The sequence below is a fragment of the Cynocephalus volans genome, chromosome 8 (genome assembly GCF_027409185.1).
Source record: "Cynocephalus volans isolate mCynVol1 chromosome 8, mCynVol1.pri, whole genome shotgun sequence".
NCBI classification, from domain to species: Eukaryota; Metazoa; Chordata; class Mammalia; order Dermoptera; family Cynocephalidae; genus Cynocephalus; species Cynocephalus volans.
Genome location: NC_084467.1, coordinates 28,362,595 through 28,376,510, shown reverse-complemented (window position 1 = coordinate 28,376,510; position 13,916 = coordinate 28,362,595). Strand labels below are relative to the sequence as shown.

General features: G+C 38.3%; 1 protein-coding gene across 2 annotated transcripts in view; it reads left to right on the top strand.

Annotated features, from left to right (window-relative positions):
• Positions 1-13,916, top strand: part of KIAA0319L (KIAA0319 like) — an 85,642-nt gene that overhangs the window by 29,335 nt on the left and 42,391 nt on the right. For both annotated transcript variants that reach the window (XM_063104340.1, XM_063104341.1), the window contains exon 3: positions 222-751. In XM_063104340.1, the coding sequence (XP_062960410.1) occupies positions 222-751 (530 nt within the window). The remainder of the gene's footprint in view (positions 1-221; positions 752-13,916) is intronic.

Here is a 13,916-nt window from a genome sequence, read left to right as displayed (position 1 = left end):
GAAGGGAACCATTTATGAATGTGGACCAGTATTTCCATAAGCTAAAGTATCCTGAGCCAAAAAACTCTCTTTTTCTTCCTCTGTTCACTCACTGGACAGTTTTTCACCCTCTTAGGAAGCTTTCTTCAAAATAGCCTCAAATGTTTTTGTTCAGGGCTCTTTACAGAGCAGTAGTCCCTGTTCTTATTGTCTCTTAAAATGTTTTCATTCTTTGTTTTTAGATGCCAGTGAGAGCAGGTGCCAGCAGGGGAAGACAGAATTTGGAGTTGGCCTGAGATCTGGGGGAGGAAATCACCTCTGGCTTCTTGAAGGAACTCCCTCTCTCCAGTCATGTTGGGCTGCCTGCTGCCAGGATGCTGCTTGCCATGGCTTTTGGTGGCTAGAAGGGATGTGCATTCAGGCAGACTGCAGCAGGCCCCAGAGCTGCCGGGCTGTTAAGACAGACTCTTCCAACTCCATGCTGGTGTTTTTAAAAAAATTTCAAACTGCAGATGATTTGAGTTTTCCACCTGAAGATAAAGTACCACATATTCTGGGGCTAGGTTGGAGTAGGGCATTATGGAGGAGACAGAACCCACCCAGAGCTCCAGTCACACCTGCTGTATCTTCCAGTGATGAGCAGAGAGTAATCAGGAAACTTCAGAAAAGAGAACATCTCAGTGAAGAAGTAGTTGCACCTATAGTAACACAGCATTCTAAAGTGAATGACTCCAAGGAACTGGGTGATCTGACTGCCAGTGACTCTGCAAAGGTAAGCATGTTATGAATAAGGATCAGAGAAACTATTAAATCTGCTCTTACATTTGGCACACATGAGCGATGAAGCTGATTCTGTGGGTGGTACTCATATGCTGAGGAGTATATGTATAGAGTTGCTTGGTGTCATCTTAGTTGGTGCTGCCAGATGTACAAGGGTAATTTGACCTTGATGTTCACCACATGCAGATCTGACCATTGTTTTGGTAAAAGCAGAAAGCTGCTCATTATCTAGTCCAAGCTGGTTCTTGGCTGCAGGTAAGTGCAGTTGTGTGGGTGTTAATCTCCACCAAGGGCTCTGCAGTGTTTTTTGCAGACAGTTTTCTGCAAAACAGTTGATTGATGTAGTTGCAGTTAAGTTCTCCTCCTCCATCTCCTACCTGTAAACACATTCCTTATGAGATAGTTTATACTCCAATCTGAATTAACCATGCCTGCTACCACAGATTAAGATTTGACCTGCTGGGAGCTAGATGTGACCGTTAGCCAAGAGGTCTCTGGGTGAATTCTTACCCAGTTGGGTACGCCAAGGGAGATACCACCAGTAGAGTTTATTCTGCTTATTATGTTTCTTCATTGTTGATCTTCCTGGGCAAATGATTAAAAGGAATGACTCACTCTATGCTCAGTCTCTCTTGATTGCTGTGACTTATTTTTGTATTTGTTTTGTCCTAGTTGTCTCTATCAAGTTGAAGCCAGAGTGGGGAGGCTGCTACATGCCAAGCACTGTGTGTGCTAATCGTTGTACTGTGTCATTTTATTTAAATTTCGTAGCAATATTTCCAAGTAGGTATTACTAGCCTTGTTTTATTAGTGAGGAAACTGAGGCCCAAAGAGGTTAAACAATTTGCCCATGATCATGCAGCTAATAAATAGCATAGCTAGAATTGGAAGCCAGATTTAGTATAAAGAAAAAGACCTTTCACTGTAATATTAGAGAACAATCTTGGGTTTAATATACCCATAAACATTTATGGAAACCTACTATCAATGTCAGGTAGTTTTCAAAAGTGAACAAGATATCGTCCATGACCTCAGGGAGTCATCATCTGGTGGAGTCTGAGGCATGAAGCTAGGTATTTTCAATACTGTAATTATTGCATTAACAGATTTATATACACAATACAGTAAGAACACAAAGAGGAAGTGATTCACTTGAGCAGGCAGGTGGTGTGTAAATGCAGATAAGACTTGACAGAGATGTTCAACATTTCTTGAAAGTTGTGTAGGATTTCAGTAGGGGATTAAAGGTAGTAAAAAAGCATTCTGCGCAGAGCCCCAGTATATGTTAAGAGGCTCAGTCAGTCAGCAAGTATTTATTGTGCGTTTACTGTGTACAACATACTAGATTAAGCTGGGCATTCAGAATATTATATTAAATAAGATAAACATGACTTCTGCCATAATAGAGCTTATACCCTGGCAAGAAAAACAGATATTACATTTCTAATCATTAGATAATTATAAGCTTCATGTAGGTTATGAGAAGATGAGTAAGGGGTGCTGTGAGAGCATCTAATGGGAACCTAATAGAGACCAAGGTGTCAGGTTAGGTTACCCTAAGGAAAGAAAGTTTAAGCAAAGATTTGAAGTAGGAGTTAGGAAAAGAAACAGGGAAAGAGTATTTCAGGCAGAAGAAATAACAATTTCAAAGTTTGCTAGGTGCCCTAGAGCATGGCCAGATCAAGAAATTGGGACACTGATCTTGATGGGCAAACAGAAAGAGAGCTGGTGGTAAAAGAAGAGGCTCGAGAGGTGTGCAGAGCTGTGAAGGCCTTTGTGAGATATTGGTCTTTATCTAGGATCAGTGGAAAGTCAGGAAAGAATTTTAAGCAAGGAATGACATAATCAGATAGGTTGCTGTGTAGTGAATAGACTAGAAAAGGGCAAGAATGTATATGGCCTGATAAAATAGGAGGCTCTTCAGGTAAAAGAAACACTGCACTAAAGAAGGAGGTTAAATATACAGATAAAGGGATAAACAACAAATAATCTCTTAGAGCTGTGGGTTTCAAACTTTAGCATGCATCAGACTCATTTGGAGGTCTTGTTAAAAACAGATTGCTGGGCCCCAAATCCAGTGTTTCATTAGGGCTAAAGTGGGGCCTGGAATTTGCATTTCCTACACTACAGAAATTTGTACTTTTCTGGGGAGAATACCAATGCTGCTGGTCCAGGGACCGCACTTTGAGAACCACTGCCTTATAGGGCAGGGGAGTTAGAATACAAAGCACAAAGCACAGATTAGCCTTAAGCAGGATACCTTCTTCATTGTGGTAGGGAGGAAATATTGTGTGGGATGCATGGTAGCTGTGATCTTGTTCCTTTTTTTCTGAAGTGTAATAGATGATTTATGGAGAGTAGAAACAGGTTGGTGGGTTAGGGGTAGATAAGGATAATAGGCAGGAAAATCAGAGGTTTGGAGAGAGTGGTAAAAGTTTGACATAACCATTTTGAAGGATAGGAGATGGCAAACTAGGTAAGGAAATAGGGGGGATTAGTGGGTAGCCTTGAAGATAGAGACCATGAATTTATTACAGTGGTACTGATCTTTACATTGTGTGATTCTTGTTGGTAGCTCTAAGCAACCCTGTCAAGAAGAGCCTGATAGTTTGATTCACCCAAGATAGGAACTTTGCTAGGTAGTTTGTACAAAATGAAATTGTGGCATGGCGATTGAGGTTGTTGTCAAGAGAGTGAGTAAAGGAGGAAGTATAAGAAGATATGAAAAGAGGCAAAGATAAGACAGGGCTGACAGAGGTAAGATAGAGAAGTTTGACATTTAGAGGTTTCCGTGGTGAGAAGCAGATGTAGGGGAACAGGTAAATGTGAGTCCTGGAAGGACAGGAGGAAGTGGTCGGAGTATGGGATATGGGTGCAACTATGGAAGACAGTTGCTGGGATAGGGTAGAGAAGTAGTTTATTGAAGACAAGGAGCCCAAAGAACCCAGCAAGCTCAAAGGACATGTTAAATGGTCATCCATGGGGTCATTGAGATAGTCTTTGATGATGATGATGATGGTGGTGGTGATGATGATGCTAATGATAGTAGCAGCAGTAGCTAATGGTTGCTGAGCACTTTCTATATGCCAGGTATCATTCTGAGCCCGTTACATGTATTGACTCTTAATCCATACAATAAATCCTGTGAAGTAATATTATTATCCCCATTTTATAAATGAGGAACTCAGGAAAAGAAAAGTTAAAGAACATGGCCAGGCACACAGCTAGTCTGTGGTAGAACCAAAACTTGAACCCAGGCAGTCTGACTCTGTCCAGAGTCTGCCTTCTTAACCCTCTTACTCTTCAGGCAGGACTTGGGATGAGGAGGAATTTTGAGAGCCAGATGTCAAAGCCAATCAGTAAGTAGGAGGAGTGATGAGTAAGTTGGGAGGTGGCAGCTATGATGAGAGTTGAGGTGTAGTGCGGCAAGATGACAAAGGAGAAGATGTTTTTACGAGCCTCTGAGAAGTGTAATGGTTCCTTTGAGAAAAGTTTGCAAAGGGCATTGGGAAGAAGGAGCAAATAAAATAGCTCCAGTAAATTTCAGGATAAGTATGACCAATGAAATTATAAAATGGTAGATTTAGACCTGACAGTCTCCCAGAAGGTGGTTAAAACTCAAACTCAAGCCTTACAGAATTCAGGTGTATACTGGAAGGAAGATCCTGAGGTTGTGTTGGCCAGAGAGTTATTTTTCTTCTTGTTGACTAGCAGTGGGCAGTGGCAGTAAATTGCTGTTAGGAACAGGATTTCAAGAGCTTTGTGGTCTAACGTGGAGAATGGGTAGACATTGTGGGGAGGAATATTGAACTTGAACTGTGAACCTCAGGAGTGGGAGTGGGCCTTTCTGCAGGTGGTATTGCAGAGAGGCATTACATAGTTTGACATCACATATTGAGAACTGCAAATATTGCAGAAAAATGGGGCCAAGTGAAGTCTTCAGATCCAGAAAAGTTATATTTGACCTTACATGCTGTGCTTAGGAGTTTAATTCTTACCCGAAGGCCATGGATAGCTCTGGAAGGGTAGTAAGTTCACCTTGTGCATTCAGGATAGTTAACTGATAGACATTTCTTTTGGTAAAAGGCGAAAGATTTATGCGATCTGAAGAGAAACCAGAGTATTAGACATTTCTTTTGGAAGAGAACTTGGAGTTCAAACTTGTGCTTAATGCAGTAGAGAAAGGAAAGGGAAATGTATGCATTACAGATCTTCTCCTAATTAAGGATAACTGGCTAGCAGCACTAGTTTCTACTTTGTACTGTTTTCACTAAGGTAGGTCAAGCAACTCTGCATCCAAAGTTGGGAGAAATTGTATCATAAATTGTTCTCGTCTTGCACGAAATGCCTGTAGAGCTGCAAAAGCATTAGGTTGTCAGTATGCATTTTTCATTCTTTTGGAAACATATCATATCCAAGAGCAGGTATTGTGGACATTTTGCAATTCCAAAAAAGGAAAGGAGTATTATCAATTTATTCCTGTATTTCAACTTAAAGGAAGAGGAGTTTATTCTGCTTGGTTTAAGTACTGCACCCTTTCTGCGCCGTGAATCTCTGAGGTGTTGGCAGGGGAAGCACAGAAGCGTTTTGATTGGTCCCAGGATGTGAACAGTACGAGCAGTTTAGCCACTGGCAATTAATTGCTGCCAATCCTGCTTTGTGAAAGAGGAAGGAGTGCTTTCTTTGAGCCCAGGAAATGAAGGTCCACCTAGGTATCCCCACACTGAAGGTTTGGCTTTAGGAAAACTGAGGTGTTCCTCTCTCTGCTATCATCATCTGCTAGTTACCAGTCAGTAATCACAGCATTTCAACCCCTAGCAAGCCAATGGCTTTCTGTGAGCCAAGCACTTGGACACCTCTCTGCTGCCGTTTTTCACTGAGGAGAACTCTTGTGCTGCCTCCGTGTAAGGCCTGAGCTTACCTCTTATCAGAAGATAGAGGCTTGGGGTGTGGGCAGAGACAGAGAAGAACCTTACATAACCAAGGACAAAACCCAAGCAGTTCTGTTTCCTTTTATGTTTTTGTTTTTGTTTTTTGGGGTGGTTTTTCAGGGTTTTTTGCTTGCTTGCTTTTTTCTTTTTGTTTTAAATGTTTCCTTTAAATCCTAAATTTAGGCTTGTGTAATGTTTGCCAGTGGTCATTAATTCTTCTGGCTGTTACTATTTCCTGACAAATTTGGAATCTGTTAGGGCCTAGTTTTCCCAGATTCTCATTCTCAGTTATGTGATATGCTGAAAACCTTTGCCAAAAATATTTTAGCCCCAGGCCCTCTTCCAAACCTCTTGCTTTGATAATTTTTTGGGTTTCACACCCCTCAGTGCCTCAGTGACCTAGGCTTTTCCAGTACTGTCTTTGTGCATATATTCACTAAGCACTCCCCAGCCCCACTCCGATCTTACATGAGCGGCTTATTGCAGCAAGAGAAAAACTGGGCAGCTTGTCCCCTTGTTGCATGTGAACATGACAGAAATCCCTGCAATTGTAATATTCCTTTTTCAAAAGTATTGAACCACAACACCGTCTTCTTACTTTTTTCCCTTGTAACTGCCCACTTTCTCTTCTAATCTCCTTAAGAGTTCTGGTTCTTTAGTTTTCTTAGCTGGTCTTTACTACATGCAATGAGTTTGAAATTGTGTTTGTTGGCTACTGTGTAAGCTAACTTATTGTCTAAGTCCATTTAGGCTGCTATAACAAAATACCATAAACTGGGTGTCTTATAAACAATAGAAACTTATTTCTTATAGTTCTGAGGCTGGGAAATGCAAGATGAAGGTGCTGGCAGATTTGGTGTCTGGTGCAGGGGCCCGTTCTTTATAGATAGTGCCTTCTAGCTGTGTCCTTGCATGGTAGAATAGGCAAACACGCTGCCTCTGGCCTGTTTTATAGAGAGCGCTGATCCCATTCAATAGGGCTCCTCCCTCATGATCTAATTACCTCCCAAAGTCCTTACCTCCTAATACTGTCACCTTGGGGGGTAAGAATTTCAACATGAATTTTTTTGGGGGGGGACACAGACATTCAGACCATAGCATTTATTTTATTTTTATTTTTATATTCTGGAGTCTGGCTGGTACAGGAATCTGAATCCTGGATCTTGGTGTTATCAGCACCACACTCTAACCAAACGAGCCCCAGACCATAGCATTTATGAAGCAAGAGTTGGTGAGGGTTTTGGTGTGAGTCCATTAACAGATCCTTGCTAACTGGCATATCTTGAGCCAGGGGGAAAAAGTCTCAAAACTAGCAGTCTCTTAGTTAATTCCACAGGCTGTCATCCCTCTCCCTTTCCCCCTTCATGGATGGTCTTAGTTTCTCTGAGAAGACATACTTTGTCAGTAACCGCTATGAAGATAAACCCTGCTATATTCTCCAGCCTCAGCTTTATTGCTGAGAATTGGGGTGGGGTGTGTCTTTAAACCCCACTGGCTTTGCTGCTTCAGGGAGACGTTGTCTTTCCTCTGGTAGGCTTTTTATTAGTGACAATGGTTGCATTTTTGTTTTATTTTAATGCAATTGTGTCTTAAATCAAAGTGTGTTGAAAGCTGACTTTTTGTGAATTGTTCTTTAACATTAAGTAGACACCAGGATAACATGTGTCTTACCGAGGAGGGCCTCTACCTGGACTGTGATGTGACCTGGATAAGTGTGAACATGCTGTATGTGCCCTGCAGGCTCCTACTCAAAATGGAATAGATAGTGATGGATGGTTTTGCTTTATCATCTTGAATTAGGACATTGATCACTGGGGCTGGCTTGCTTGATTTAGAGGGGGTAGCCCCAGAGTGGGGGCAAGCTAGGAAGGGAGAAGGAGGGAGAGAAGAAAAATGGAGAGAGGAAGGAAGAGACTGTGAATTGAAACCTTTCATCATTCTGAATAAGGCTTCTTTGAAGAAGAAACAGGTATGTGGCATGATTATATGACATACACAAAGTTTAAGAATTGGGTTAGTTTTTATGATTTTTGTCAAGTGCTAGAAAAAATTGCCCAAGGAAATTCCATCCAACCCTATATCATCCCCTAAAATTTTCAGTATTACTTAATAGTTTCTGAAGTAAGATAATTTGTTTCATGTCTCCTTTTCCTGTTTCCTTAAAAATAAACGCATAAATAAATAAATAATAAACAAGCTGTTTCTTTAAAAATAGAAATCTTTGTGCCTAACTTAAAAATATTCATACTCCTATTTCTGGGAATCTATTCTAAAGCAATAATTCCTTTAAAAAAATTAAAAAAAATTTTTTTTTAATGTGGTTGATTATTGTGGCCCATTACCGAACCCCCCTCCCTCCTCCCTCTCCCCCCTCCCACCCAACAATGTCCTTTCTGTTCTCTTGTCGTATCAACTTCAAGGAATTGTAGTTGTTATGTTTTCTTCCCCCCCCCAGTTTTTTTTGTGTGTGTGTGAATTTATTTGTTTATTTTTAGCTCCCACCAATAAGTGAGAACATGTGGTATTTCTCTTTCTGTGCCTGACTTGTTTCACTTAATATAATTCTCTCAAGGTCCATCCATGTCGTTGCAAATGGCAGTATTTCATTCGTTTTTATAGCTGAGTAGTATTCCATTGTGTAGGTATACCACATTTTCCGTATCCACTCATCTGATGATGGACATTTGGGCTGGTTCCAACTCTTGGCTATTGTAAAGAGTTAAAGCAATAATTCCTAAATGAAGAGCTTGCATACCATGATGAGATGCTATTTATTTAACGGAAAAAGTGGAAGCTGTCTGTCTAATAAGAGAAAAATGGACATTGTTTAACCATTAAAAATACATTTTTGGATACATGAATGGCTCTTTTGTTACTCCCTTCTATTTCCCACTCCAGTCACACTAAATGCTGGCTCTTCTGTGGACACCATACTTTTAAAAAAAACAGCTTTTTTAAAAGTATAATTGCCATATTATAAACTGCACATGTTTAAAGTGTACAATTTGGTTGTACACTTATTATATGTATATGCTCATAAAGCCATCACCATAAAAAAGATAATGAACATATTCATCAACCCCAAATTTTCTCCTGCCTTTTTGTAATCCTTCCCTCTCACCCCCTCCTTTATCCCTAACAACTGACCTACTTTTAGTCATTATAGAATTTACTGGAATTTTTAAATAAATAGATTCATATATTATGTACACATTTCTTTTTAACAGCTTTATTAAGGTATAGTTTATATAGCATAAAATTCATTCCTCTTAAGCGTAACAATTCAATGATTTTAGTAAGTGTATAGAGTTGTACATCACCACAATCCAGTTTGATAACATTTCTATCACCCAAAGAACTTCCCTTGTGCTCATTTGCCCAAAAGTTCCTGTGTGCCATCCCTATTTCCACCCCCAGCTCTAAGCATCCATTGATCTGCTGTCTATATATTTGTCTTTTCTGGACTTTGCATATAAATGGAATCATGCAATATGTAGTCATTTGTACCTGGATTCTTTCACTTAGCATAGTGTTTTTATGTTCATCCATGTTGTAGCACATGCCAGTAGTTGGTTCCTTTTAATTGCTGAATAGTATTCCATTGTATAGATGGATCATAATTTGTTTCACCTGTTAATGGATTTGGAGCTGTTTCCAGATTTTGGGTATTACAGATAAAGCTGCTGGGAACATTTGCGTACATGTCTTTTGTTTGGGCATTTGCTTTAATTTCTCTTAAATGGAGTGAAATAGCGGGGTTATGTCATAGGTGTATACTTAACTTTTTAAGAAACTGCACAACTGTTTTCCAAAGTGGTTGTACCATTTTACATTCCCATCAGTAATGTATGAAAGTTCTAGTTGCTCTACATCCTTGCTAACACTTGGTATGGTGAATCTTTTTAATTTTATACATTGTAATTGGTATGTAATAGTATCTCATAGTGATTTTGATTTGCATTTTCCAAATGACTAATGATGTTGAACATTTTTCATGTGCTTATTTACCATCCAGATTTTTTTGTAAAATGTTTATATTTTTCTCCATTTAAAAAAAGTGAGTTGTTTCTTTTCTTATATATCCTGCATACAAGCACCATATTTTTTCATCCTTTCTCCACTGAATTGCCTTTTCACATTTACTGAAAATCAAATAATCAAAGTTTTATGGCTCTATTTCTGGACTATATTTGGCTCCATTCATCTATCTATATTGACATTAGCACTACATTATCTTGATAACTGCAGCATTATAATGTCTTTAAATCAGATAATGTAGATCTTACAACTTTGTTCTTCTTTATCAAAATTTATAATATTCACTAATTGCCCTTCTGATACCTGTAGAATCTCTAATTATGTCATCTCCCTCATTTCTGATATTGGTAATTTGTTTCTCTCGCTGTCACTCTGGTGCTAGCTCTTGCTCTCTCTTCTGCTGATCAGACTGGTTAGGTTTTTCTCAAAGAACTATGTTTGGTTTCATTCATTTTTCGTGATTGTTTTTCTCTTCTATTTTGTTGATTCCTTCTTTAATCTTTATTATTACATTTCTGTGGCTTAATTTGGGTTTAATTTTCTCCTCTTTTTCTAGTTTCTTAAGATGTAATTTGAGGTCATTGATTTGAGACTTCCTTCTTTTTGGTTTTTTTTTTTTTTTTTTGGTGGTTGCCCAGTGCAAGGGTTTGAACTTTTGACCTTGGTGTTATCACCACCATGCTCTAACCAAGTGAGATAACTAGCCAGCCTGAGACTTCCTTCTTTTTTAATGGAGGCATTTAGTGTCCATCATCAGATGAGTGGATACGGAAAATGTGGTACATCTACACAATGGAATACTACTCAGCTATAAAAATGAATGAAATACTGCCATTTGCAACAACATGGATGGACCTTGAGAGAATTATATTAAGTGAAACAAGTCAGGCACAGAAAGAGAAATACCACAAGTTCTCACTTATTGGTGGGAGCTAAAAATCAATATAACACCCCCCCCCCCCCCCCCCGTACTTTGCAAACAAACAGAAAGGACATTGTTGGGGGGGAGGGAGGAGGGAGGGAGGTTTTGGTGATGGGCAACAATAATCAGCCACAATGTATATCGACGTAATAAAATTTTTAAAAATTTTAAAAAATAAAAAATAAAAAATTTCCTTCTGAGTACTGCTTTTGCTGCATCCCCAAATTTTGATTTTGTTTACGGTTTTATTCAGTTCAAAATACTTTTTTTTTTTTTGCGACCGGCCACACCGTGCTCAGCCAGTGAGTGCACCGGCCATCCCTATATAGGATCCGAACCTGCGGCGGGAGCGCTACTGCGCTCCAAGCGCCGCACTCTCCCAAGTGTGCCACAGGGTCGGCCCTCAAAATACTTTTTAATTTTGTTTTTGACTACCCCTTTGACCCTTGGGTTATTTAGGAGTATTACGTAGTTTCAAACATGTGGGGGAATTTTCTAGATATTGTTATATTATGGATTGGTAATTTAATTCTATTATAGCCTGAGAACATTGTATATGACTTGAATCCTTTTAAATTTACTGAGAGCAGGCTGGTTGGCTCAGTTGGTGAGAGTGCAGCCTTGTAACACCAACGTCAAAGGTTTGGATCCCTGTATAAGCCAGCCACCAAAAACAAAAAAATAAATTTATTGAGACCAGTTTTATAGCTCAGAATATGGTCTATCCTTGTAAATGGATATGGATATGAACTTGAAAAGAATATGTATTCTGCTGTTGTTAGCTGAGTGTCAGTTAGGTCAAACTGATTATTGTTGTTCAAGTCTTTTGTATCCTTACTTATTTTGTCTCCTTCTTCCTTTAGTTATTAGAGTGAGGTGATGAAATATCACACAATAGTTATAGATATGTCTGTTTATCCTCATTGTTTGGTCAGCTTTTGCTTTATGTATTTTGAAGTTTATTATTAGATGTGTAAATGTTTAGGACTATTATGTCCTCTTGATGATTGGCCCCTTTATCATTGTGAAATAATCCTCCTATCTCTGGTACTATTCTTTGTGCTGAATTCTCTTTTGTCTGCTATTTATATAGCCACTTAAGCTTTCCTTTGATTGGTGTTAGCATAATATATCTTTTACCATTCTTTTACTTTGAACCTATTTGTATCTTAATGTTTAAAGTGCATTTCTTCAACCTTACAACACCAAGGTCACAGGTTTGGATCCCTATACTGGCCAGCCTCAAAAAAAAAAAGTAAAAATTAAAAAAGTAAAGTGAATTTCTTGTAGGCTTCTTATAGCTGGGTTGCTTTTTATCCATTCTGACAATCTCTGCTGATTAATTGGAGTTAGATCACTTATATTTAATGTGATTATTGATGTGATTGGATTCAAATCTACCAGCTTAGTATTTGTTTTCTGTTTGTTCCATGTGTTCTTTATCCTTTTTTTCCCTATTTTTATGCCTTTCTTTGAAATAATTGAATATTTTAAAATTCCATTTTCCTGACTTTATTGACTTATTAGTTGTGATAGGCAAAATAATGGCCCCTAAGGATGTCAACATTCTAATCCCAGGAACCTGTGAATTTGTTATGTTACATGACAAAGAGGAATTAAAGTTGCAGATGGAATTAAGATTGCTAATCAACTGGCCTTAAAATTGGAAGATTATTCTGCATTTTCTGGGTAGTCTCAATGTAAACACTAGGATCCTTGAAAGTGGAAAAGGAGGATGTAACTATGGAAGAAAGACACAGAGATGTAGCAATACTTGCTTTGCTGATTAGGCACAGGAAACATGAGGGAAATAGATTATTCCCTAATACCTCCAGAAAGGAACACAGCCCTGCCAAGCCCTTGATTTTAGCCCAGTGAGATCTGTGTTGTATTCCTATACTGTAGTACTTTAAGACAATAAGTTTGTGTTGTTTAAGGCACTAAGTTTGTGGTAATTTGTTATAGCAATGATAAAAAATTTAATACATAGTTAAAATTCTTTGTTGTATAGTTTTAGTGGTTGCTATAGAGTTTATAGTACACAATCTTTAGCTTATCAAGAAATGATATTATTATTGTTATTATTATTATTATTTTTTTTAAAGATGACCGGTAAGGGGATCTTAACCCTTGACTTGGTGTTGTCAGCACCACGCTCAGCCAGTGAGCGAACTGGCCATCCCTATATGGGATCCGAACCTGGGGCCTTGGTGCTATCAGCACCGCACTCTCCCGAGTGAGCCACAGGCCGGCCCTGAAATGATATTATTTTACCTTCATTTTTGAAAAATATTTTCACTGTTCAAATAAATCTAAGTTGTCAGGTTTCTTTTTTGCTGTCGTTACTTTAAAGATATTGTGCCAAGTCTTCTAGCTTGCATTGTTTCCACTGAGAAATCTCCTGTAATTTTTATCTTTGTTCTTTTATATGTAATGTATCTTTTTTTCTCTGGCTGCTTATAAGAAATCTTTGTAAGTAACCTTTGTTAGTATTCTGCCTGATGCCCTGTGAGTTAGGAGGTTTTTCCATTGTGGCTTATAAGGAATAGTTTTGAGCTATTGGATTTTATTATTCCTCAGTGTAGTTTTCTTTATGTTTCATATGCTTGGGGCTTGTTGAAATTCTCTAATCTGGGTTAGAATGTAGGTTTATAGTTTTCATCAAATTTAGAAAAGTATTGACCATTATTTCTTCAAACATTTTTTTGCCCCCTCTGCCCTTTGAGAATGCCTACTATAGGCATGTTTGGTCACTTGAATTTCTTTTGCAGTTTGTTGATGCTGTGTTCATTTCTTTTAGTCTGTCTTTTTCTGTGTATTCCATTTTATAGAGTTTCTGTTGAAATTCTCCAAGTTTACTAGTCTTCTTCTGCATTGTCTAATCTCAGATATTGTAGTAGTCATTTCCAGAAGTTTGATTTGGGTCTTTTTTATGTCTTCCGTGTTTCTACTTAATATATTCAGTATTTCCTATAGCTTTCTGTACATATGGAATACAATCACAATAATTATTTTAATATCCTTGTCTACCAGTCTGTCATCTCTTTATTTCTAGATGAGTTTTAATTGATTGATATTTTTCCTTATTACAAGATTTATTTTCTTGCTTCTTTGCATGTCTGATTATTTTTGATTGGGTACCAGACCCAGTTGTAAATTTTACGTAGTCAGGTGCTAGATATTTTTGTATCACTATAGGTATTCTTGAGCTTTGTTCTAGGATGTGGTCAAATTATTTGAAAGCAATTTGATCCTTTTGAGTCTTG